This window comes from Benincasa hispida, chromosome 2, assembly GCF_027475165.1.
Source record: "Benincasa hispida cultivar pf3 chromosome 2, pf3_genome.v1.1, whole genome shotgun sequence".
In the NCBI taxonomy this organism is placed as follows: Eukaryota; Viridiplantae; Streptophyta; class Magnoliopsida; order Cucurbitales; family Cucurbitaceae; genus Benincasa; species Benincasa hispida.
The window spans coordinates 70,583,931-70,608,909 of record NC_143479.1 but is presented as its reverse complement, the minus strand read 5'-3'; the positions used below and the strand labels follow the sequence as shown (position 1 = coordinate 70,608,909).

The 24,979-nt window shown below is 35.8% G+C and overlaps 1 protein-coding gene across 1 annotated transcript; it reads right to left on the bottom strand.

The window, feature by feature from the left end:
- Positions 1 to 3,274: 3,274 nt before the first annotated feature.
- On the bottom strand, positions 3,275 to 6,388 carry LOC150038140 (mannosylglycoprotein endo-beta-mannosidase-like). Its single transcript, XM_090310649.1, has 4 exons — positions 6,236 to 6,388; positions 5,368 to 6,036; positions 5,045 to 5,272; positions 3,275 to 4,200 (listed from the first exon to the last, which is right to left on the bottom strand). Exons 1-4 carry the CDS (start codon positions 6,320 to 6,322, stop codon positions 3,424 to 3,426), a joined length of 1,761 nt encoding a protein of 586 aa, XP_090166775.1. The 5' UTR covers positions 6,323 to 6,388; the 3' UTR covers positions 3,275 to 3,423.
- Positions 6,389 to 24,979: the final 18,591 nt, after the last annotated feature.

Here is a 24,979-nt window from a genome sequence, read left to right as displayed (position 1 = left end):
TGATTTGGGCTATGCAAGTTGTGTTATCTTCATATAATATTGTTGGAAGATTTTTATTAGAAGACAAGCCACACGTTTCAAGAATGTATTGAGTAATTGACTTTAGCCATACACATTCTCGACTAGCCTCGTGAATTGCAAGAATTTCAGCATGACTTGAGGAAGTGACCATTATAGTCTGTTTCACCGATCGCCATGATATAGTAGTTCCTCCACATGTAAATAGATAACCTGTTTGAGATCTAGCTTTGTGTGGATTAGATAAATATCCAGAATCTGCATAACCAACTAGATCAAAATTTGATGTATTTGAATAAAACAAACTCATATCGATTGTTCCTTGGAGATAACAGAATATATGCTTAATTTCGTTCCAATGTCTTTTTGTAGGAGAAGAACTATATCTAGCTAATGAATTTACTGAAAATGCAATATCTAGTCTTGTATTATTATCAAGGTACCTAAGTGCACCAATTGCACTAAGAAATAGTACTTTTGGACAAAGAAATTCTTCATTATCTTCTCGAGGTCGAAATATATCTTTCTTTATATCCAATTAACGGACTTCCATTGGAATAAGTGTGCTTTGTCCATAAAAAATATTTTAAAGATTTTTCCTGTATAAATTGATTGATGAATAAATATTCCATCTGCTAAATGTTTAATTTGAACCAAGGTAAAATTTTGTTTTTTCGAGATCCTTCATCTCAAATTCTTTCTTAAGATATTCAAGCTCTTCAGGAGATTCAATTATATTCAAGTCATCAATATATACAGTTATAATAGCAAATTCTGATTGATTTATTTATAAAAACACACAAACATATTAAATTATTTTGATATCCTTCTTTCAATAAATATCCACTTAGGCGATTGTACCACATCCATCCTAATTGTTTCAATCCATATAGTGATCTCTATAACTTTATTGAATACCATTCTTGGAGATTTGATGTACATGTTTTAGGTAACTTAAATCATTCAAAGATTCTCATATAAATATCATTATCAAGAGATTCATATAAATATGCTGCGACTACATCCATAAGATGCATATCCAGACTTTTATACACAGTCAAGCTAATTAAATATCTTAATTTAATTGCATCCACCACCGAAGAATACGTCTCCTCAAAATCAATATCAGGTCTTTGTAAAAAACCTTGTACAACTAGTCTTGCTTTATATCTTGTGACCTCATTATTTTCATTTTTTCTCCTCACAAATACACCCATTTGTATCTCACAGGTTTAACACCTTCTAGTGTTCGCACTACTGGTCCAAAAACTTGACGTTTTGAATGTGAGTTTATTTCTGCCTCGATTGCTTATTTCCACTGAAGCCAATCTTTTTAAGTCGACATTCTTCAATAGATTTTGGATTAGGAACCTCATTTTTAGATATAACATCAAGAGTAACATTATACGCAAAAATGTTGTCAATAATTACATTAATTCGATTCGATCTTTTTCCTATCATGACATAGTTTATTGAAATTTCATTATTATCTTTAGGTATTTCACCTTCCTCACTCATCATGTTGAGGATTTCTTTATGGGTATTTACATCCTCAACCAAATTTTTTTCACTATTAATCATTTTTCGTTTTCGAGGATTTTTATCTTTGGAACACATTAGTCTACCACGCTTCTGGCATGTTCCATACTCATTAATGACAAGTTGGGATATCAATTTTTTTGTGGAACATTTTTAGCTGGTATATTTGACTTAGTTACTTTCTTTGCATCTATAAATGCATCTGGTAATTAATTTGCTATATTTTGCAAATGAATCATTTTTTGAACTTCAAGTTCACATTGATATGTATAGGGATCTAAATGTGACAATAACGATGCATTCCATGTAATTTCTTTTTCCAATTTCTTAATTTATCCCCTAATGTTGGAAAATTTGTCTTCAATAAAATGACAATCAGCAAATTGTGCAGTATATTCCACCTTTCTCGACATTGCTACTGCAAGAGCATATTTGAGACATGAAATGTAGAAAATGTCTTCTCTAACATATCAACATCAGTAATTTTCTCCCTGCACAACAACAATTTTGAACTGATTTTAAATCACGCAGAGTTGTAATCACTTACTGATTTAAAATCTTGCAAGTACATCCAACGAGCTTTAGGAAGAATAACTGTTTTTTGATGATCATACCTCTCTTTCAAATTTTTCCACAACATACAGAATCTTTTATTGCAAGATACTCCATTTTCAATCCTTGTGGAGATAATGACGAAGGAGGATCACAGCTTTTGCTTTGTCCTGACTAGATGTCGTATTTTCTTCTTTAATTGTTTCTCTCAAGTTCATAGCATCCAGGTGAATTTTGGCATCGAGCACCCATGACCAATAATTATTGTCATTAATATCAAGGGCTGCGAATTCTAATTTTGTAAGGTTTGTCATGACTACACTATCACAAAATATTATATTTATATTAGAAATTTAATATGTACAAAATATGTAAAATAACATTAAATTTATTAATTATAACGAAGAGAAAAAAATCGACATACCTTTAGGACCTATCTTTAGTGAAGAAAATGACAGGAGCTCGTGTTGATAATATGTTATGAAATTGAGGAGCACAATGGGAATATAGATACGGAAAAGTATAATATAATAATAATAAATAAATAAAAACTAGAATTATAAAATTTGACAATGGAAAATTTTAGTGAAATTTGGTGTGGATTTCTCACCAATTGGTATATAATTTTAAGATCCACCAAAGACCACTATTTATAGGCAAAGTAACAAGTAGAATATAGACTTACATAGACACCAAGCTTGAATTACTACAAGCTACATGGACAACATGAATGACGACACATGACCTTTGGGACATTCGGTAATGAATATCTTTTTTTTTTTTCTTATAATATTCATAATAAAATCATTATAATAAAATGAGAAATAAAGAAAAGTAAAAAGGTTCCAATCACTAGGGTCCGAAGGCGTGTCTAAGAGAATGGCAATTGGCAAACATGCTCCTTAACCGCTGGACAACCAAAAAATTTCAATGCCCTCGAGTTTCTTTAATACAATAACCTACGGTTTTTCAAAAACAAAAACCGCTTTTGTAAAGGGAAAAAATCTTTTAAATTCTAAAAAACATTTTTAAAATTTTAAAAACAGAAAGTACCAAACAAACATGTTTTTCAAACACTAAAAACTAAAAACCAATTATTCATCCAACAGCCTCTAAACTAAACGAACAAACTAGATCTAAACCAATAACATATCCTACCTCAAAATTGAACAAAACATGAACCCACATAAAAATTGAACCAAGTGCTAATACATATATATATATATATTACAAATGCACATTTATTACAAATATAAATAATAAGTACATAGATAATATACAAGATATATAGGAAATTCAACTGCTACCTACATATCAACAGACGGTGAAAGATTGAGAAAGATTCCAACCATGAAGGGTAATTTTTGGAGTAACACCAGGAGGAGCCTCAAAAGAGAGATTGATAAGCATAGCCTCACCAGGAACCAGGGAAAAATAGTTGTTTGAGTAGTGAACAGGCAGAATTCTTGTATCCCCTCCTTCATCCTCTACCTTCGAATCATGGACCTCAAAGTGAAGAAAGAAGGCGACTCCGACATCATTCCCATCGATTTCAACTAACCTTGTACTGTTGTTTCCGATACTAAAGAAACCAGTGCTGTATTTTTCATTGGTCTGTTCTTTGTTTTCAAGAAGCAAAGAATTTGAATCTAAATCTCCTTGGCCTTGCCTATTGATAAAGTTGTTCTTGTAGGTTAACCTTGAAGATTCTGCATTCTTTGAATTGTTCTGCACATTCGCACTGACTTCATAGCTGGATCCTTTTCTATTAAACTCATATATGACCTTAATGGGTATGCTACTCTTTCTGTAGGGCTCCAACATCTTGTAGTCTCCACCGGACTGATGTAACCAGTAGAAGTTTCTCGAGATAATACCGTAGTTTGATATCTCGTACAGCTTGAGAAGAAGAAAGTAGACAGGCTTGGAATTTTCGTACGTTGGATAGTCCATCTCAGCAATGGATGATGTCTGCTTTGGAGGCAAGGAGAGTTTCTCAAAAATTTTAAAATACGGGCGCGTCCCTTCAAGGTCCCACACGGAGGCTTCAATGGCAACACCAGATATCTCATTCGATGTAGTGTTTACGACCTGTTCAAGGCAGCGAGAAAAACAAACTCACAGTTAAGTTGAGAAAACACAGATGAAAACATTCAAAGTTAAATCCTGGGATTCCCATGGTTACAAGAACATAGGAAATGATGAGATAAATATATAGTTTATGCCCCATTGCTATCAGCCCCCGTCTAAAGAAAATTGAAGCCTTGAACAAAACAAGTGGATTTGGAGTTCTACTCAAAGACCCACCCCTTTCCCAATTATGTTGTTTCTTGTTTCAAACCAAAAGCGGTAGTGTGTAAGTGTTTAAAAGATTATGCTAATGGATTAGGGTGAATTAAATTAAATCAATATCTTAACCTGTTAGGATACTTCCTAACAAGAACAAGATCTGAAATATATTGAAATATAAAGATGAAAATACAAGATAACCCAAGCATAAAGGAACTTGGAACCTCCCTCTTGAGTGTACTCACCCAAGCTCTATATCACTCTACAAGATAACCTCCCCTTCACTCATTTACCCTCCTCTCTATTTATAACAACATGTAGTAACTACCCTTATACAATAACTACCTTTATTCAGTAACTACCTATCTATCTAATTACCCTTATGCCCCTTAACTAACAACATACTAAATATCTAGTACCTAATAAAACCCTCTCCCTCACTTGTAGACTTAGTAATTTGAGGATGGATCAATAAGTGAAAATCACATTAAATTGGTGAGAAAATGACTTTACAAGATTCTAACATAAGACATCTTGCTCTGATAGCATGCTATATTATGGATCAACCCAAAAGCTTAAACTAATGGGTTAAGATAAATTTAACTATATCAATACTTCCAAGAATTACAATATTAGAAAAACTTGCCTCAATGCAGTATGTGCTTAGATTCAGCTGGACATGGATAGGTTCTGCAGCACAACGACATCCAAAGAAACCTGCTGTTTGGTCGAGAAGATGATCGTAGAACTGACCTCTTAGACCTGTCCAAGGATTTTGCGTTTTCCAGATTAGGAAACCAGTGTACTTCTTCCACATTCGACAGTTCCAGCCCTCTATTAGAGCTCGATATTGGATATAATTAGCAAGTTGAGCCTGGAAGTTTCGAATATCAGTAAATAGTTTTAACAGTAAAAAAAAAAAAAAAAAAAACACATGGCACAACTTAAAGCCACAAACTTCCTTTTCACCTTCAAACAAAAGTCATCAAGATCTTTGGGAGAACCGTAAAGTTCAATCTGACTCTGAACTTTATCTGGTTTGGAATAGGGGATGTATTTATGGTAATCCCAAATAGGGTTTGGTACTTCTTCTACATATCCATGGGGTAGTTTGTTAACCAATGGAATCTGCCATCCTTCGGGAGGCATTGTGGCTCGGATGGTAGCGGCGACAGGCATGCCAACAGAACCAACCTCCGGATTGAATCCATACTTGTAAAAATCATCCTTAAAAAAGTTTTCAGGGCATTGGATCTCATAGGGACCATCAGTGAAGTCTCCTTTCCCATTTGCAAATCCATCCCACATGGATCCTTGTACATAAACGTGAGTACCATCTAGATATTGGCTCGGATCCTCTGGTGTTAAGGATGAAACTCTCGTCCACTTCTTATTTTTGCTTGATACTTGAAAATGAGGATGAAGTTTCAAGTCATTTTTTAAAGCAGCATTGATATCTGGTGGTGGAACTTGTTCGTTTCCACCGACCCAAAGAGCAAGACTGGGGTGGTTCCTCAAAAGCTTAACTGTGTCTCTTGCACAAAACAAGAAAAGATCATGATCCAGAGGGCCATCAGGATTTGATATTGGATCACCACGTCCATCAACATCTCCAGTAATCCAAAATTCTTGCCACACCTACAATTATTTAATCCTCAATATCGATTGACATTACTATTTCAATCTTAGTTAAAAAAAACTATAAAGTAAATGCAGTAATTAATTAAGGACTATATAAAAAAAAGGATAAGCATGTTATGGAGGAGTTTGACGTGATATGAAAGGGAGAGATAGAGAGAACTCACTTATCCACAATTGAAAAGGAGCTACAACTTACCAACAAGCCGTAGATGTCACAATAATGATAAAATTCCGGCCTCTCCGCCAAACCACCACCCCAACAACGGATCATGTTAAAATTCATATCTGCATGAAACTTGATGTCCGTATGATAACGTTTGTCCGAAAGTCAAAGCAACCCATCAGATAATATCCAATTTCCACCACGAATAAATATAGGCTGCCCATTGACCTTGAACATTTCGCAGTGCATTAAGGGTTGGGACTTGAGGACACTCCTCAACCATGAAAAACTCGAGGTCGTTTACCATAAAAAAAATGTTTTAAGAGACTCTTTCCAATGTATGTAATCGGTCAAATTAAAAGAGGCAACTAATGAAAAATCATACATGTTGCTGAAAAAACAAACATATTGATCTACATTAGATTTTGGCAAATACTCTTGAAAAACAAAATCCAATATGGTTTAGCAAAATCTTAATGAACCCCGTGTAACATCTAGTTTTGCAAAGACGCATCATTGGTTTAGGAGAAAAGCCACCAAAGAGTAGTTAATTTATCCCTCCTCTAAATTGAGACACTCTCAACCAGTTATTAACATCAAAACAACTCTTGTTCTTATAATAACTAGCCATCATTGATTTGGTCAAGAAATCATTAACTTTCTTAATAATTTCTTGTAAGTGTAACCCTTTATTTTAGATCCTAAAGTTCTACCGCAAGCAGCCAATCCGAAGGGAAAAAATCCGATTGAGGCAAAAACTAAGCGACCCTATCCATTTTTGGAGTTCACCTTGATATTAACCAACCGCACAAACCATCTGAAGGGGGACGCTCCCAGGGCGCCACAAGGTCGTGTAAGAAGATCTCACGACGCAAACCAATGAAAGAGACCGTAGGACATGTTGACACATATCCTTCACCCACTTACTATAAATACTCTCTTCGTTCACCTTGATATTGACTCATGCAAACACCATCCAAAGGGGGATACTCTCAGAGCACCACAAGGCCAAGCATGAATCTCACGATGTGAACATTCAGGGAGAAACGTGAGTTGAATTTACATATCATATATATCTTTTTCTCCCACTGAGTATTTTATAACCTAGGGTTTAGTTTACTTAGAAAAAACATGGCTAAGGATTTTAACTAAGTGACTTTTTAGGTTTGCGCAAAAGTAACTCTTACTTTGGAAAGTCAAACAACTTTTGATCATCATTCATTAAACTCTTTAACGAAGTCTTTGATCAACTATTGCATGTTTGTAGCAAATCTATCTAATTCACCTTTCCAGGTAGGTTCCCAGGTAGGGGTATTTCGTTTCCATCAGCTTAAATACCCCAACCTAGCCAGAACCTGTCTTAGAGAAAAGGTCCCCTATAGATAGATTTAATACAAATTTAATCTTCTATGGAAATCAATTTAATCCTATTAAACCAATTTAAAAGATTAAACTTAGGTATCTAATCTCATTAGAACCATGAACTTAGGTCTATCTCAATCAAATTTTCAAATCTTTTTAAAACATGAGTTCACCTAAGTTCGCATGCAACTCTTTCTTATTGATTTTAGTTCTAATTTTTATTATAACTTTTATAAACGGAAACAACTAAAACCATCCACAATGCGATGCAAAACATACAAGGCATTCATAACTCTTATAAATAAGCCTAAGTGTCATGCTCCATGCATTGTTCATTCATTACTAATTTTATATAACTCTTATATAACAAAGTAATGAAACCAGCATATATGATCTCATACACTCTTATACTATAACTCTTATAATATAAAGATGGTGCATAAATATGCTTAAAGCATGCATAAATATAAATCTTATATTATATGATGCATGAGCATGCTCTTATGTAATTTAATCATGCAAGCTACTATATCATAACTCTTATAATATAGAGATGATGCATGACCAATGGATAACCTATAGTGGGATTTAAAACTATATGGCATACAATATGACTTATAATTTAAACATACATCTCATGTACATTCACTAAAATTAATGGACCAGGATGATTAGCCTAAAAAATCGAAAATAAATCTACCTATTACATTAAACCATCGAGTGAACCAATTTAACAAGCGAACTGGGTCTTGAACCGTCCGAGCGAAGCCTTCTTTGTGATCGTCTAGCAAAGTTGGTCGAGTAACCACAATCGTGTAGCAATGATCGAGTGCCTTTGACTATGCGATAAAGCATGAAGGCCATTTGATCGTGCAGCACACCAAGTTTAAATGCAAGCCTAAACAATCGTGTCGACGACTACTATGTTATGAAGCATGATCATCTAGACGATAAAAAAGCAAGCGCCGTGTAACATTTATCGAGTGATCATGTAGCCAATGACTATGCGATGAAGCATGATGGCCTACACGATCGTTTAGTGTGCGCCTTACCATGCAACGAGTATCTCATACTCAACTATCGTTTACCCCCCATCATTTACACGATTTGACCAACTCCTAGTCTTCTTCTTCCTTGATGTAAAAAAACATCTCCATGCCGTAAAGCTTCATCACGAATGACTCGAACAGACTCAAATTCTTTGAATTACAAACTCAATGGCAAGTTAATACGCCCAAAAAAAAATAGGGGCCCTTACAATTAACTTTGAAATGTAAAAGAAATTATTAACTAGAGGCAATCATCTCAGAAACTCCATTAATCCATATCCACAAATACATTTAACACTTAAACATAATGTAGACATGCTTAACACCCACCAAGAATGTAAATGCAATTCAATACAACAATGGATTTGGAATATCAAAACCTGGCTCTGATACCAATTGAAGGAAATCTAAACAGAGATCTCCATGAGTGGAACCAAGATCTTTCCAAGCCCATTGTGCAAGAATAAATGCATTCACAAACATACAAGAATAGTTATGCATTATAAAACAAATTACAACATGCTTTCTTACTAATAACAAATGGAAATGAGAGACATACCCTTGAAGAACTCTTCTTCTGGAAATCTCTCGCTCTCGTGAATAATTGGACAACAATATCTCACTGTCATCACAATCGTCTAGCCAATCTCTCGTTGTCGTTCAGATCACAAACAGTCTGCTCCTTGAATAAGAACCCTTCAACACTAACACTCGGCAACCTTGGTATTCTCGGAGTGAGAATCCAGAAGGTGTGGGCTCTGTATGAATTTGGTAGAGGGAAGGAGGAAGAAAACGATCGAACTACACGATCAAGTAAATGGGAGAAAGGTTGTGTCTATCGCATAAATTGAGAGTACTTGATTGTTTAGTAAATCTTGCTCTCATTAGAGCCAATTATTTAGTCTCTCGGTCAATCGTTTAGCAAATTTCACTTGACTGCTTAGTATCTCGCTTACACGATCGTTTAGCAAATCTCGCTTAATCACTTAAATGATCATTTAGTCTCTCATTGAGGGCTATTGTGTAGTCTCTCATGAGTAAACGACTAGTTAAGCCAATAATGACGCACTCGTTAATAAAATGAAAAATCTTTTTATTTTATCCTTCAGTTACTCAAAACTAAAATTAACCTCCCACTTGCACGGTTAATTGAGAAAAGAAAAAACTAACAAATAATTATCTTATAATTGTTTTTATTATAAATAAATATAATAACTAACTTATCATATTATATTTATAACCTATAGTTTTAATATCAAATCATACGTAATATTTAAACCATAGTTCTTTTCTTCTTTCTTTAATATAAATAATATTTATATTGATTCCTCCAATTAATGTATCTAATACATCAAATAAATTATATCACATATAATTAAACCAATTTAATTATATCATATACAATCAAATTCCCTCTTGTTAATTTGAACACTTCAAACTAACCCAAAATCTAATTCTCAACTTGAACTGGTTGAGCTACTAAGGGGACCTAATGAACCTGTAGCTTGAAGCTTCAACGGTACGTGAATAACTGACTAAGCTCTTTGAGTCACGAGATCTATCATCCGTTAACTGTATCACTCCACTAAAGACCGACAGTTGTACACTTTGCACTATAAATATATTTCTATGTCCATATAACTAATCAACAGTGCGATGGCTCTTCACAAATCACTCGTAAGTACAGCTGGGCCAATTTACCATTTTTTCCCTATAGTTACCTCTAACTCCTTAAGTACCACTGATTCCTCTAATGAACAATAAGTCATGGTTCTACTATGACTAAGTCCTCTGTTCCAAAGAGAGGTTGTGGCCACTATGTTCAAGACCCGGAATCATCCCTTAAGGGAGCAATTTATCTACTTACCCCTGTTTCGAGGAAGGAGTGAATTTAATCTTGTGTAGTTGAGTTCCCAGCTCCCTGATCAGACGAATCCTTAAAAGGGTAGGCTTGTTGGGTTGGCAATCTGGCCACTCTGACCTATACTAATCAAAAGACCACACTCATAAGTAGGAGTTCTCAACTCACTCAGGATTAAGATCATGTCATCTATGGTCATTTTAGTGAAATGTAAGTCTCAATTATCAACAGTGTTATGTTAAAAGACTAATCATCTCGTGGTCTGGTCTTATAAAAACCCTTTGTATAAAATACCCCGCTCGCATGTCTCCACATGAATGGTTAGGATCAGACCATTTGTAGCACTTTACAACACTTGTAACATCTACAAAACGAGTCATATCCGTAGTGTCACAAGGATAAGGTATCCTTTCTTATCCTTATACTATAAACCATTTAGGTTATTACTTAAGGCATGATCCACTTGTATGTCTCACATACATGCTTAAGTTACATGAACTAACCAAGGATCTTAGTCTATTGGATATGAGTAAATACATATAAAATAAAATTTATTTTATTAATAACAATGTGTACAAAATATTTACAAACTACGAGACCACGGGGAAAATTAGGACACCAATCCCAACAATCCATCCTTTATCCTTATGCTATAGACCATTTAGGTTATTACTTAAGGCATGATCCACTTGTATGTTTCTACATACATGCTTATGTTACATAAGATAACCTTAGATCTTAGTTTATTGGATTTAGTAAATGCTAATAAAATAACACTTATTTTATTAATAACAATATTTTTATAGAATTTTTACAAACTACGAGACCACCAGGAGAATTAGGACACAAATCCCAACAATCTCCCACTTGTCCTAATGCCTCGAGAAACTAATGTACAATATAAAAATAGTACAATATACAATAAACTTGATGAAAGGAAATATAAACAGAGATCTCCATGAGTGGAAGTGGATCGTTCCAAATCCCATTGAGAAAGAACACACAAACAATTACAGTATACATGGAAACGAAGAGATTATGCATACTAAAAAACTACAGCATGCTACTTATAAAGGAACAAATAGGGATAGAGTATGCAAACCTTTGAAGAACTATTCTTCAAGTATCCCTCGATCGTTCAGCAATTGGTTCAACAACATGAACTCGAACGCAAGGAAGAGAATACGATCTCAACGAATGTGTGAATGAACCTCAATCCCAATCGAGTCCAACTCGATCCTCGATCTGAATAAGAATACCACCACAAGTGTTACCTTGGTATTCTCGGTGTGAGAATCCAGGAGTTGTGGGCTCTATATGATCTTAGATTGAAGAAAGCATGAGGTATACGATCGAGTAAGTAGGAGATGAAGATTATCTATCGTATAAACGATGTACTCGATCGTTTAGAAACATATTGACCTCATTAGATTTTAGCAAATACTTTTTAAAACAAATCCAATCTGGTTTAAAAAAATCTAAATGAACCCCATGTGACGTCTAGTTTTGCAATGACACTTCAATAGTTTAGGACAAAAGTCACCGAAGGGTAGTCAAGATTTATCCCTCCTCTGAATTGAGACACTTTCAACCAGTCATTACACTAGAACAACTCTTGCTCTTATAACGACTAGCCATCATTGATTTGGTCAAGAAATCATTAACTTGCTTAACAATTTTCCATAAGTGTGACCCTTCATTTTAGATCCTAGAGTTCGGCCCCAAGTAACTAATTCGAAGGGAAAAATTCTGATTAAGGAAAAACTAAAGTGACCCCATCCATTTTTGGAGTTCACCTTGATATCGACCAACCGCACAAACCATCCGAAGGGGGACACTCCCAGGGCGCCACAAGACCGTGCAAGAATGTCTCACTATGTAAACCAATGAAGGAGACCGCAGGACATGTTGACACACATTCTTCACCCACTTACTATAAATACTCTCTTTGTCCACCTTGATATTGACTCATGGAAACACCATCCGAAGGGAGATGTTCCTAGGGCACCACGAGGCCAAGCATGAATCTCACGGTGTGAACATTCAGGGAGAAACGTGAGTGGAATTCGCATATCATATATATATGTTCCTCCCACCGAGTATTTTAAATCTAGGGTTTAGTTTACTTAGAAAAAAACATGGCTAATGATTTTAACTAAGTGACTATTTAGATTTGCCCAAAAGTAACTTTTACTTTGGAAAGTTGAACAATTTTTGGTCATCATTCATTAAACACTTTAACAAAGTCTTTGATCAACTATTACATGCTTGTAGCAAGTCTACCTAATTCACCTTTCTAGGTAGGTTCCTAGTTAGGGGTGTACCGTTTTTGTCAGTTTAAATACCCCAGCCTAGCCAGAACCCGCCTTAGATAAAAGGTCCCTTATAGATAGATTTAATACAAATTTAATCTTTTATTCAAATCAATTTAATCCTATTAAACCATCAATTTAATTCTATTAAACCGTTCAAATGATTAAACTTAAGTTTCTAATCACATTAGAACCATGAACTTAGGTCTATCTCAATCAAATTTTAAAACCCTTTTAAAACCTGATTTAACCTAAGTTCGCATGCAACTCTTTCTTATTGATTTTAATTCTAATTTCCACTATAACTCTTATAAAAGAAACAACTAAAACCATCCACAATGCTTATAAATATAAGTGTCATGCTCCATGTATTATTAATTCATTACTACTTTTATATTACTCTTATATAAAAAAGCAATGAACCAAGCATACATGCTCTCATATACTCTTATACTATAACAATTATAATATAAAAATGATGCATGCATAAATATAACTCTTACATTATATGATGCATGAGCATGCTTTAATGTAATTTCATCATGCGATCTACTATATTATAACACTTATAATATAAAGACGATGCATGAACAAATGCATAACCTAAGGTGGGTTTTAAATCTATATGTCATACATTATGGCATATAAACAAACATACATCTCATGTATATTAGATAAAAAAAATTGATTGATTGGAATAATTAGCCTCAAATCCTCAATAATAAAGCTAACTATTACAAAGAGAATTGAGTCCACCAGTTCAAACAGGAGAACCGAGTCTTGAACCGTCCGGGCGAAGCTGTGTCTCCTTGATCGTGTAACAGCTCCTTGTGATCGTCTAGCAACACTGTATAAGCATAAACGATCGTTTAGCAACGATTGAGTACCTTTGACTATGCGATAAAGCATGAAGGCCACGCAATCGTGTAATGCACATCGTGTAACGCATGCCTTACACTTTGAATACAGACTTGATTACTTGTTAATTATGCCCAAAAAGGCTACAAATTAACACTTCATAAACTTAAAGAAAGCTTTAAACGGAGGCAATCATCCCATAAACATCCATCAACATATCCACAAACACATTTAACTCTTAAACGCATTGTAGAAAACTTAAAACCCACCATGACTATAAACGAAGTTCAATATAGCAATGGAATTTGGAATATCATAACAACCTGGCTCTGATCATTGAAAGTAAATCTAAACAAAGATCCCCATGAGCGAAAGTGGATCGTTCTAAATCCCATTGAGAAAGAACACACGAACAATTACAGTATACATGGAAACAAAGAGATTATGCATACTAAAAAACTACAGCATGCTACTTATAAAGGAACAAATAGGGGTAAAGTATGCAAACCTTTGAAGAATTATTCTTCAAATATCCCTCGATCGTTCAGCAATTGGTTCAACAACACAAATTCGAACGCAATGAATAGAACACGATCTCAACGAACGTCTGAATGAACCTCAATCCCAATCGAGTCCAACTCGATCCTCGAACTGAACAGGAACACCACCACAAGTGTTACCTTGGTATTCTCATTGTGAGAATCCAGGATTTTTGGGCTCTGTATGATTTTGGATTGAGTAAAGCAGGAGGTATACGATCGAGTAGACAATCAAGTAAGTGGGAGATGAAGACTGTCTATCGTATAGATGATGTACTCGATCATTTGGAAAGATGAAGCCTATCATATAGACTTTGCTACTCGATCGTGTAGCAACGAGTAAGTGAGTAACTATCGTATAGTAAACTCGTAGCTCGATCGTGTATGCTCTCTACGCTATCGTTTAGTAAATTCTTTTTACTTGGTAGCCTTTTATGAGATTATTCCAAATGAATCATCAATCTAATTTTGGAAACCATTTTCTTTTTATCTCACAGTTACCATAAAACTTCCAATAACCTCCCACTCAATTCGGTTATTAGAGAAAAATAATAATTACTTATCATATAATTAATATATTATAATAACCAACTTATCATATTATATTTATAACCTATAGTTTTAATATTTCATCATATGAAACATATAAACCATAGTTCTTTTTCTATTTTATGGTATTTGATATAAATTATATTTATATTAAATCCTTCAAATAATGTATCTAATACATCATATCAATTATATCACATATAAATGAATTTCCTCTTGTTAATTTGAACACTTCAAATCAACCCAAAATCTAATTCTCAACTTGAACCCATTGAGCTACCAAGGGGACCTCATGGACCTGTAGCTTGAAGCTCCAATGGTACGTGAATAAGTGACTAAACTTTTTAGTCATGAGATCCACCATCTGTTAACTATTGGTCACTCCACTAAAACAGACAGCTGCACTCTTCGCACTATAGATATATTTCTGTGTCCATATTGTTGGGGTTGATGCCCTAAAGTCTCGTGTCCTGTAGTTTGTAAACAGTTTGTATGAACACTTGTGATGTATAATATATGATATTTACTTCACTTCTTGACTTTGCACATTTGGATGTTTTTATTTTCTTTACCACAAACCAATAAACTAAAATCTCTGGTTGTCTTTATGTAACTTAAGCATGTATGTGGTGACATACAAGTGGATCATGTCTTAAGAGATAACCAAAATGGTTTGTAGTATATGGATATAGGAGTTAAAGCTTATCCTAGTAATGCTACAGATGCGGCCCACTTTGTGGAATAGTTACAAGTTTGTGACTTGTCACAGATGGTCTGATCCTAATCATTCGCGTAGAGAACATGCGAGCAGGATCGTCTTATACAAAGAGTTTGTATAAGACCTGACCACTAAGTGTTAACGTCTCGTTATATAACACCGTTCATGACAGAGACTTCACTTCACTGGGATGACAATAGATAACATGACCTCAATCCTAAATGAGTTGGGAATTCCTGCCATTGAGGGTGGTCCTTTGATTTGCACGGGTGCAAGTGGCCAAGCTGCCGACTCAAACCTACCACTTTGGGGATTCGTCTGATTTGGGAGTTAGAAGCTGGGAACTCAACTACACAAGATGCAATTCACTTCTTCCCCGAAGCAGAGGTAAGTAGATAGATAACTTCCTTAAGGGCTGATTCAAGGGCTTGAACAATGTGGTGCCACACACCTTCTCATGGGCCGAGAGGTGTTAACACATAGTAGGACTCTGTTGTATTGTTCATTAGAGGGATCAGTGGTACTTAAGGAGTGAGATGTAATTACAGGGGAAAAATGGCAAATTGGCCCAGCTGTACTTACGAGCATTTGTGAAGGGTTATCACATTCATGATTGGTTATATCTGATGGACACGGAAATATATCCGTGGTAAAAAGAGTTCAATTGTCGGTCTTTAGTGAAATGTCTGGCAGTTAACAGATGGTGGATCTCGTGGCTAAAGAGTTTAGTTAGCTATTAATGTACTATTGGAGCTTCAAGCCATAGGTCCATAAGGTTCCCTTGGTATCTTGGATACAAGTTGAGAATTAGTTTTTGGGTCAATTTGAAATGTTCAAACTGACAAGATATAATTGAACTGGTCAATTATATATAATATGATTGACTAAATGTATGAGATACACTAATGTGGAGGAAATTGGATATAAATATGATTTATATCAAGTAGAGGAGAAAACACTATAGTTGATATATGATATCAAAATATAGATTATGAATATAATATGAGTATATTTATTATTTTATTAATTGGACGGTTATGAGATAATTGGTCGGTGTTTTCTCCGAATTCATGCGTTAGTGGGAAGTTCAATTCAATTTTAGTAACTGAAGAATAAAATGAAAATGGCTTTCATTTTGCAAGATCCACGCATAATTGCTCACTGTGTGATAAGTATTACATCGCTTAGTGTTTGTAGTGCCTATACATAGTGCTAGCTTACTAAACGATTGCACACCCGCGCCCGCGTTTTATGGACGATCGCTTAGCACCTGAATAGAACTAAACGATCGTATAGACGATCGCTTAGCTTTTACTACACGATCGTGTACTACGCACTAAATGATCAAGCACCCGACTATGCGATAGTCTTTCCATTCTCCCACTTGCTTGATCTTAATACACAATAGCCTTTCCTCCTCACCTCTACCAATTCCATCAAAGCCCACCTTTTGGATTCTTATTCCAAGAATACTAAGGGCTCCAAGTGGTGGTGTTGTCCTTATTTCCTGTTGTTCGAGTGAAGCTATTCGTGTAGACGACCGGGGTGTTGTTGGACGATTGCTTACTGGTTTAGCAAGAGCGAGAGGTCGTTCGTGGAGAGAGAGATATTTCAAGTGAAGAAAAGTCTTCAACTGGTATGTTCTCTCGGTCTCTTATTTATTTATCCTTTAAGCATGCTAGTATTTTAACGTTGTTAATGCATATATGTATGTTTGAATGTTATGTGAAAATTCTGTCACAATGAATTGGATAGATCTGCTTCCACTCATAAGTGATTTTGTATAAGAGTTCCTTTACATATGACCAATCAACAGTGCGATGACCCTTCACAAATCGCTCGTAAGTATAACTAGGCCAATTCACCGTTTTTCCCTATGTAGTTACATCTAACTCCTTAAGTACCACTGATTCCTCTAATGAATAATGAGTCATAGTCCTACTATGATCGAGTCCTTTCAGGCTAGGAGAGGGTGTGGCCATTAGTTCAACACTCAGAATCAGCCCTTAAGGGAGCAATTTATCTACTTACTTCCTTCGCGGAAGGAGTGAATTTCATCTTGTGTAGTTCAGTTTCCAACTTCCAATCAGACGAATCTCCAAAATGGTAGGATTGTTGAGTTGGCAATCTGGCCATTCTCACCCATACAAATTAAAGAACCACCCTCATAGGCAAGAGTTCCCAACTTACTCAGGTTTAAGGTCATGTCACCTATGGTCATTTTAGTGAAATGTAAGTCTCAATTATCAATGACGTTATATAAAGAGACTAATCATTTCGTAGCCCAGTCTTATATAAACTCTTTATATAGGACATCCTCGCTCGCATGTCTCCATATGAATGGTCAGGATCAGACCATTTGTAGCACTTTACAACACTTGTAAACATCTACAAAGTGGGTCGTATCCGTAGTGTCAACAAGATAAGGTATCCCTCATTTATCCATCTATTACAGACCATTTAGATTATTACTTAAGTCATGATCTACTTGTATATCTCATATATAGGCTTAAGTTACATGAAATAACCATGAATCTTAGTTTATTGGATTTTGAGTAAATGCTTATAAAATAACATTTATTTTATTAATAACAATATGTGTACAAATTTTTACAAACTATGAGACCACCAGGAGAATTAGGACACTAGTCCTAACACTGGGGCATACTCTATACCCCAGTATCATCTCCCACTTGCCCTAGACAAGGTGCCGCATGTCCCGTAGACCCAGACTCTCTAGATGACCCTCGAACACTTTAGTCGTGAGAGCCTTCGTAAACGGATCAGCAATGTTGTGCTCTGACGCGATCTTCGTGACTATCACATCACCGTGATGCATAATCTACCTGATCAAATAATACTTCCATTCAATGTGCTTGCCCTTTCTTGACTCCGAGGTTTCTTAGAATTTGCCAAAGCCCCGCTGTTTTCATAATAGAGTGTGATCAGAAAAGACATATTTGGAACAACTTCCAAATTGGTAAGGAACTTCCTAAGCCAAATAGTCTTTAACAGCTTCACAAGCGGCTACATATTCAGCTTCCATAGTGGAGTCCATGATGCATCCCTGCTTGATGCTTTGCCAAACTACGGCCCCTCCATTCAGAGTGAACATTGACTCTGATGTCGATTTTCGAGAATCTCTATCAGTCTGAAAGTCAGAGTCTGTGTATCTTGTAAGAATCAAATCCTAATCTCCATACACGAGCATATAGTCCCTTATTCTCTAAAGGTACTTGAGGATCGTTTTGACCGCCATCCAGTGATCGAATCTTGGATTGGATTGATATTGACTGATAATCCCTATTGCATAGCAAATCTCAGGTCTAGTACATAACATTGCATACATAAGGCTACCAACAGCCGATGCATAAGGAATCCGTTTCATTTCCTCAACCTCTTGAGGTGTCTTAGGACATTGTTCCTTAGACAAAAAAAAATTATGCCTGAAAGGTAATAAACCCCTCTTGGAATTCTGCATTAAGTACCTGTTTAACATCTTGTCAATGTACGATGCCTGAGACAAGGCCAACCTTTTGTTCTTACGATTCCTTATGATCTGGATCCCTAGAATAAACTGTGCCTTTTCCAAATCTTTCATTTAGAATTGGGCGGCTAGCCACTTCTTAATGTTAGTCAGAAAGCCTACATCATTCCAAATGAGTAAGATATCATCCACATACAGCACAAGAAAAGCTATTGAGCTATTGATGATTTTCTTGTAAACACAAGGCTCATCAACATTCTGATAAAAGTCAAATGATTTTATAGCATTGTCAAATCTAATGTTCCAAGATCTAAATGCTTGTTTCAGTCCATAAATGGACCTGTTAAGCTTGCAAACATTTTGCTCTTGATCTGGATCAATGAATTCTTCTGGTTGAGCTATGTAGATGGTCTCCTCAAGATTACCATTCAAAAAGGCAGTCTTGACGTCCATTTGCCACATCTCATAATCATAAAATGTGGCTATGGACAAGAGAATCCTGATAGACTTTAACATGACAACAGGTGAGAAAGTTTTCTCATAGTCCACTCCCTCGACCTGGGTATAACCATTTGCCACGAGTCTAGCCTTAAAAGTTTTCACCTTTCCATCTATAACTTTTTCCTCTTGTAGATCCACTTACAACTTATAGGTTTTACCCCATCAGGCTGATCCATAAATTCCCAGACGAAATTGAAGTATATAGACTCCATTTCCCGATTCATGGCTTTAATCCACTCATCTTTGTCAACATCCTCATTGCTTGCTTATAAGACAATGGATCCTCAACTTCAATATCAGATATGATGTTTTGGGCTTTAGTCAAACCCATGTAGCATTCAGGTGGGTTCGCAACCCTCCCACTACTTTGAGGTGGTCTTAACTCTTGAGATGGTTGACTAGATGAACCGACATCAAAAACTCTTGTTGATCTATCAATCTGTTCAACAACTCTTGTTGAACTCTCAGTAGTCTTATTAGAAATCTCATTTAAAATTAGCTTACTTTGTGGTTTATGATATCTTATGTGGTCTTCTTTCAAGAAGATAGCATTTATGGATACAAACACCTTGTTCTCACTTGGATCATAGAAGTATCCACCCCTCGTTTCCTTGGGGTAGCCTACAAATAGGCAAACTTTTGAACGAGGTACCAACTTTTTAGGGTTAGCCACAAGCACGTGGGCTGGACATCCCCAAATCCTGAAGTGGCGTAAACTACCTTTACGGCCTCTTCATAACTCAAAAGGTTTTTCAGAAACACTTTTTGAAGGAACATTGTTCAAAATGTAAACTGCAGTCCCCACTGCAAATCCCTAAAACGAGTCTGAAAGATGAGCATAACTCATCATAGACCAAACCATGTCCAACAGGGTTCTGTTTCTCCTTTCTAATACACCCTTCTGTCAAGGTATACCTGGGGTCGAGAGTTGGGATGTGATTCCATGTTCTATCATATAGTTCTGGAACTCTAAGTCCATATACTCTCCACTACAATCAGATCGTAGTGTTTTGATCGACTTACCTAACAAGTTTTCAACTTCAGCCTTATACTCCTTGAACTTTTCAAGAGCGTCAGACTTATGTTGCATTAGGTATAGATACCCGTATCTTGAATAATCATCTATGAAAGAGATGAAATATTCATACCCGCCTTGAACTTTAACACTCATCGGACCACAGAAATCTAAATGTATAAGCTCCAAGGTTTTCTTGGCTCTATAACCTTTACCAGTAAAAGGTCGTTTGGTCATTTTGCCCTCAAGGTAAGATTCACATACTGACAAAGAGTTTGAGTTTTCTTCTAAACCATTTAGAAGTCCCATTTCACCAACTTCTCAATCATATTGAGATTAATGTGACCTAACCTTAGATGCCAAATATGGGCATTTTCCTTAGGAGAAACCCTTGGTCTTTTTGCAGTTGTCACTGTTTTGAACATTTCCATATTAAGCAAGGCTTTTATGACTAACGGCCTTATTACATATAGGTTATTTTTCATTGAACCAAAACCAATCTCCATACCATTCTTAAACACTTTATTCTCAGAAAAGAAGAATGAAATAACCTTGTTCAATCAGACAAGAAACTAAAATTAAGTTCCTCTTGATATAAGGAACTACATAAACAATATCCAGTAACAGATAACGTTTCTTGTCCAAAATTAACTTTAGTCTGCCTATAACAATAGCTGAAACAATCTCACCAGTACCGACTCGGAGAGTCATCTCTCTAGCTTCTAACTTTTTCCAGGAACTAAATCCTTGATGGGAAGAACATACGTGGTAGCACCTGAATCAAGTATCCAGTCAGAATCATCATTCTCTACCAAACATATCTCCAAGACAAATAAATCACATTTATCGTCTTTAGATTTCTTCCTCCTCTGAAGAGTAGTGGGATCAATATTAGAACCCATATAAGCTCCAAGTTCCATTTTAGAGCAATTTTTGTCGATGAACTCCATCAGAGTTAGCAACGATTGCTTTCTCTTTTAGTCCCTTGACATTCAAGAAGGAATGGAGATTATCTTGGGAACTGATACTACTGGTTTCTTTGTCATCAATCCCTTTTTAATCAAAAAGTGAGAACTGATGTTCAAACAATTCTTGCAACGAGACCACGATCTAACGTGCAATGACCATGTTCTCAACCCTTTTGGCCAATGCATCAGGTATGCTAGCCAAAATGTGAAGTCGGACCAACAAATTAGCCTTCATCCACACCTCATATGTATTACGAACATTTTGCGGTGCATCAGGGGTCAGGACTTGAGGACAATCCTCAACTATGACAAACTCGAGGTCATTTACCACGAAATACGTTTTAATAGACTTTTTCCAATGTATGTAATCGATCAAATTAGAAAAGGCAACTAACAAAATATCATATAATGACATGTTGATGAAAAAACAAACATATTGATCTATGTTTGATTTTAGCAAATACTCTTGAAAACAAATCCAATCTAGTTTAGCAAAATCTAAATGAACCTTGTAACACATCTAGTTTCGCAATGACGCTTCAATGGTTTACGAAAAAGGCCACCGAAGGGTAGTCAATTTATCCTTCCTCTGAATTGAGACACTCTCAACCAATAATTACACCCAAACAACTCTTGTTCCTATAATGACTAGCCATCATTGATTTGGTCAAGAAATCATTAACTTAACAATTTCTCATAAGTGTGACCCTTCATTTTAGATCTAAGAGTTCCGCCCCAAGTAGCCAATCCGAAGGGAAAAAAATCTGATTGGGGCAAAAACTAAAGCGACCCGATCCATTTCTGAAGTTCACCTTGATATTGACCAACCACACAAACCATTTAAAGGGGGATGCTCCCAGGGCGCCACGAGGTCGTGCAAGAAGATCTCACGGTGCAAACAAATGAAGGAGACCACAGGACATGTTGACACACATCTGATGCATTGATTTATGATGCGATGATGTGTGTATGCGATAATGTGCAGATGCGATGATCATACAAGTTTTCCTAACAAAGCCCAAGTATAAGCCTTCTTAGGTTCCTGGTAAGTCCAGGGTCGAACATAGGGACTACTAAATAGATATGTGACAAACTCTTTGATTCTATTGTGGTGGTGAAAAATAAGTGGATGGTGTTTTGATTTAAATTTTCCTATGCGACGGAGTTGAACGCGGAGTGAAGAAAGCGTAAAGTTACAACAAGTATGTGATGAAGGGGTTGAGAAGGGATTTAGCTAACATTTCCCAAGATTGTGTACAAGATATGCGATCGTGCTATACACAAATATCAGTACTACATTTCTCAATGCAAAATGCCACATTTCCTATTTCTAGGATGCATGCGATGTGTATGAGAAATAGCATATAGAACTTATTTCTAAGTTTCTACTCTTGCTTATGTGATCTAATCCGACTTTATCAAGCCTAGATTCTATCTTTCGACTACTCTCTCAAGTACGTCCAAATGATGAATGATGCATATATAAGACAAGATGATCGCATAAAATACATAACTTAAGTCATCCTAGCTAAGTACTCAACCCATTTAGAAATTTAGCTACTCATGCATGGTGTGGAGAGATTGAACATAAGTAGAGATGAAGTTTCCATTTCTGCAAATAAAGTATTGAGTACAAAATAGCAAATGGATTTGAGAAATAACAAGCCTGGTAAGCAATGTCTTGCTTCCTGTGGCCTTTTACACTGCTCTTTATCACTTCAACTCTGTTCTAGTTGCGGATTCTTGCTCTCGCAAGGGTTGGCCTTCTCTCCTTTGTATTTCTTTCTGACAGTCTCTCGATCTTTCCGGGAGCGATTTCTCTCGGCTTCACCTCATCTCCTTGCTCTCTCCGTCCTCTATGTATATATATCGATCCCTTCTCTCTCTGGTGGCATTCGGTATTTATAGATTTCAAGGTGAAGCAGCTTTCTTACTAATGATTGCAATGATGGGCGGCATTAATTTCCCTACTCTGTTGCACCGTTTAAAAGACACCGAAAGTTCAATGTAATTAATGATGGGTGGCATTAATTTCCCTACTCTGTTGCACCGTCCTCTATGTATATATATCGATCCCTTCTCTCTCTGGTGGCATTCCGTATTTATAGATTTCAAGGTGAAGCAGCTTTCTTACTAATGATTGCAATGATGGGCGGCATTAATTTCCCTACTCTGTTGCACCGTTTAAAAGACACCGAAAGTTCAATGTAATTACTACAGAATGGTTTTTAATGGCTTATCAACTGAATTCGAAATTGACTGTTATCAGCTTTACGTCCCATCATGATTTATTATGTTGTCGCCTTAAAGTGAGGTCTTTATGCGATCACTTTTTGAGAAACTTCTCACGATCACATGACTTACGATCACAACTTTAAGTGCGTTGTCGCATTGTGCCAATGGATCGCAATTTCATATGTGCCATCGCATTGTACCTGCACAAAAGAGGTAAATTAATTGCTTTTATGCGATGAGCATTAGCGATCGCAATTCCTTTTAGTTTGGCGCTTTCAGACATGATATTGTCTATTTTACCATCGCTTTCTCTAATTGTTTTACTAATTTGAGCTGTAATAACTTGTATTTCTACCGGTTATCAACATCCATCACCCACTTACTATAAATTCTCTCTTCGTTCACCTTGATATTGACCCATGCAAACACCATCTGAAAGGGGATGCTCCCAAGGCACCACGAAGCCAAGCATGAATCTCACGGCTTGAACATTCAGGGAGAAACGTGAGTGGAATTGACATATCATATATATCTTTTCCTCCCACTGAGTATTTTAAGAACCTAGGGTTTAGTTTACTTAGGAAAACACGGCTAATTATTTTAACTAAGTGACTATTTAGGTTTGCCCAAAAGTAACTCTTACTTTGGAAAGTTAAACAACTTTTGATCATCATTCATTAAACACTTTAACGAATTTTAATCAACTGTTGCATGCTTGCAGTAAATCTATCTAATTCACCTTTCCAGGTAGGTTCTCAGGAAGGGGTGTTCCGTTTCCATCAGCTTAAATATCCCAGCCTAACCAGAACCAACCTTAGACAAAAGGTCCCTTATAGATAGATTTGTTACAAATTTAATCTCTTATGGAAATCAATTTAATCCTATTAAACTGATTTAAAAGAATAAACTTAGGTTTCTAATCTCATTAGAACCATGAACTTAGGTTTATCTCAATAAAATTTTAAAACCCTTTTAAAACATGATTTCACCTAAGTTTGCATGCAACTCTTGGTTATTTATTTGAATTCTAATTTCATTAATTAGACCTCTTATAAAAAATGAAACAATTAAAACCAACCACAATGCAAAACAACACCCACAAGGCATTTATAACTTTTATAAATAAACCTAAGTGTCATGCTCCATGCATTGTTCATTCATTACTACTTTTATTTAACTCTTACATAACAAAGTAATGAACCAAGCATACATGCTCTCATACACCCTTGTACTATAACACTTATAATATAAAGATGATGCATGAATATGCTTAATGCATGCATAAATATAACTCTTATACTATATGATGCATGAGCATGCTTT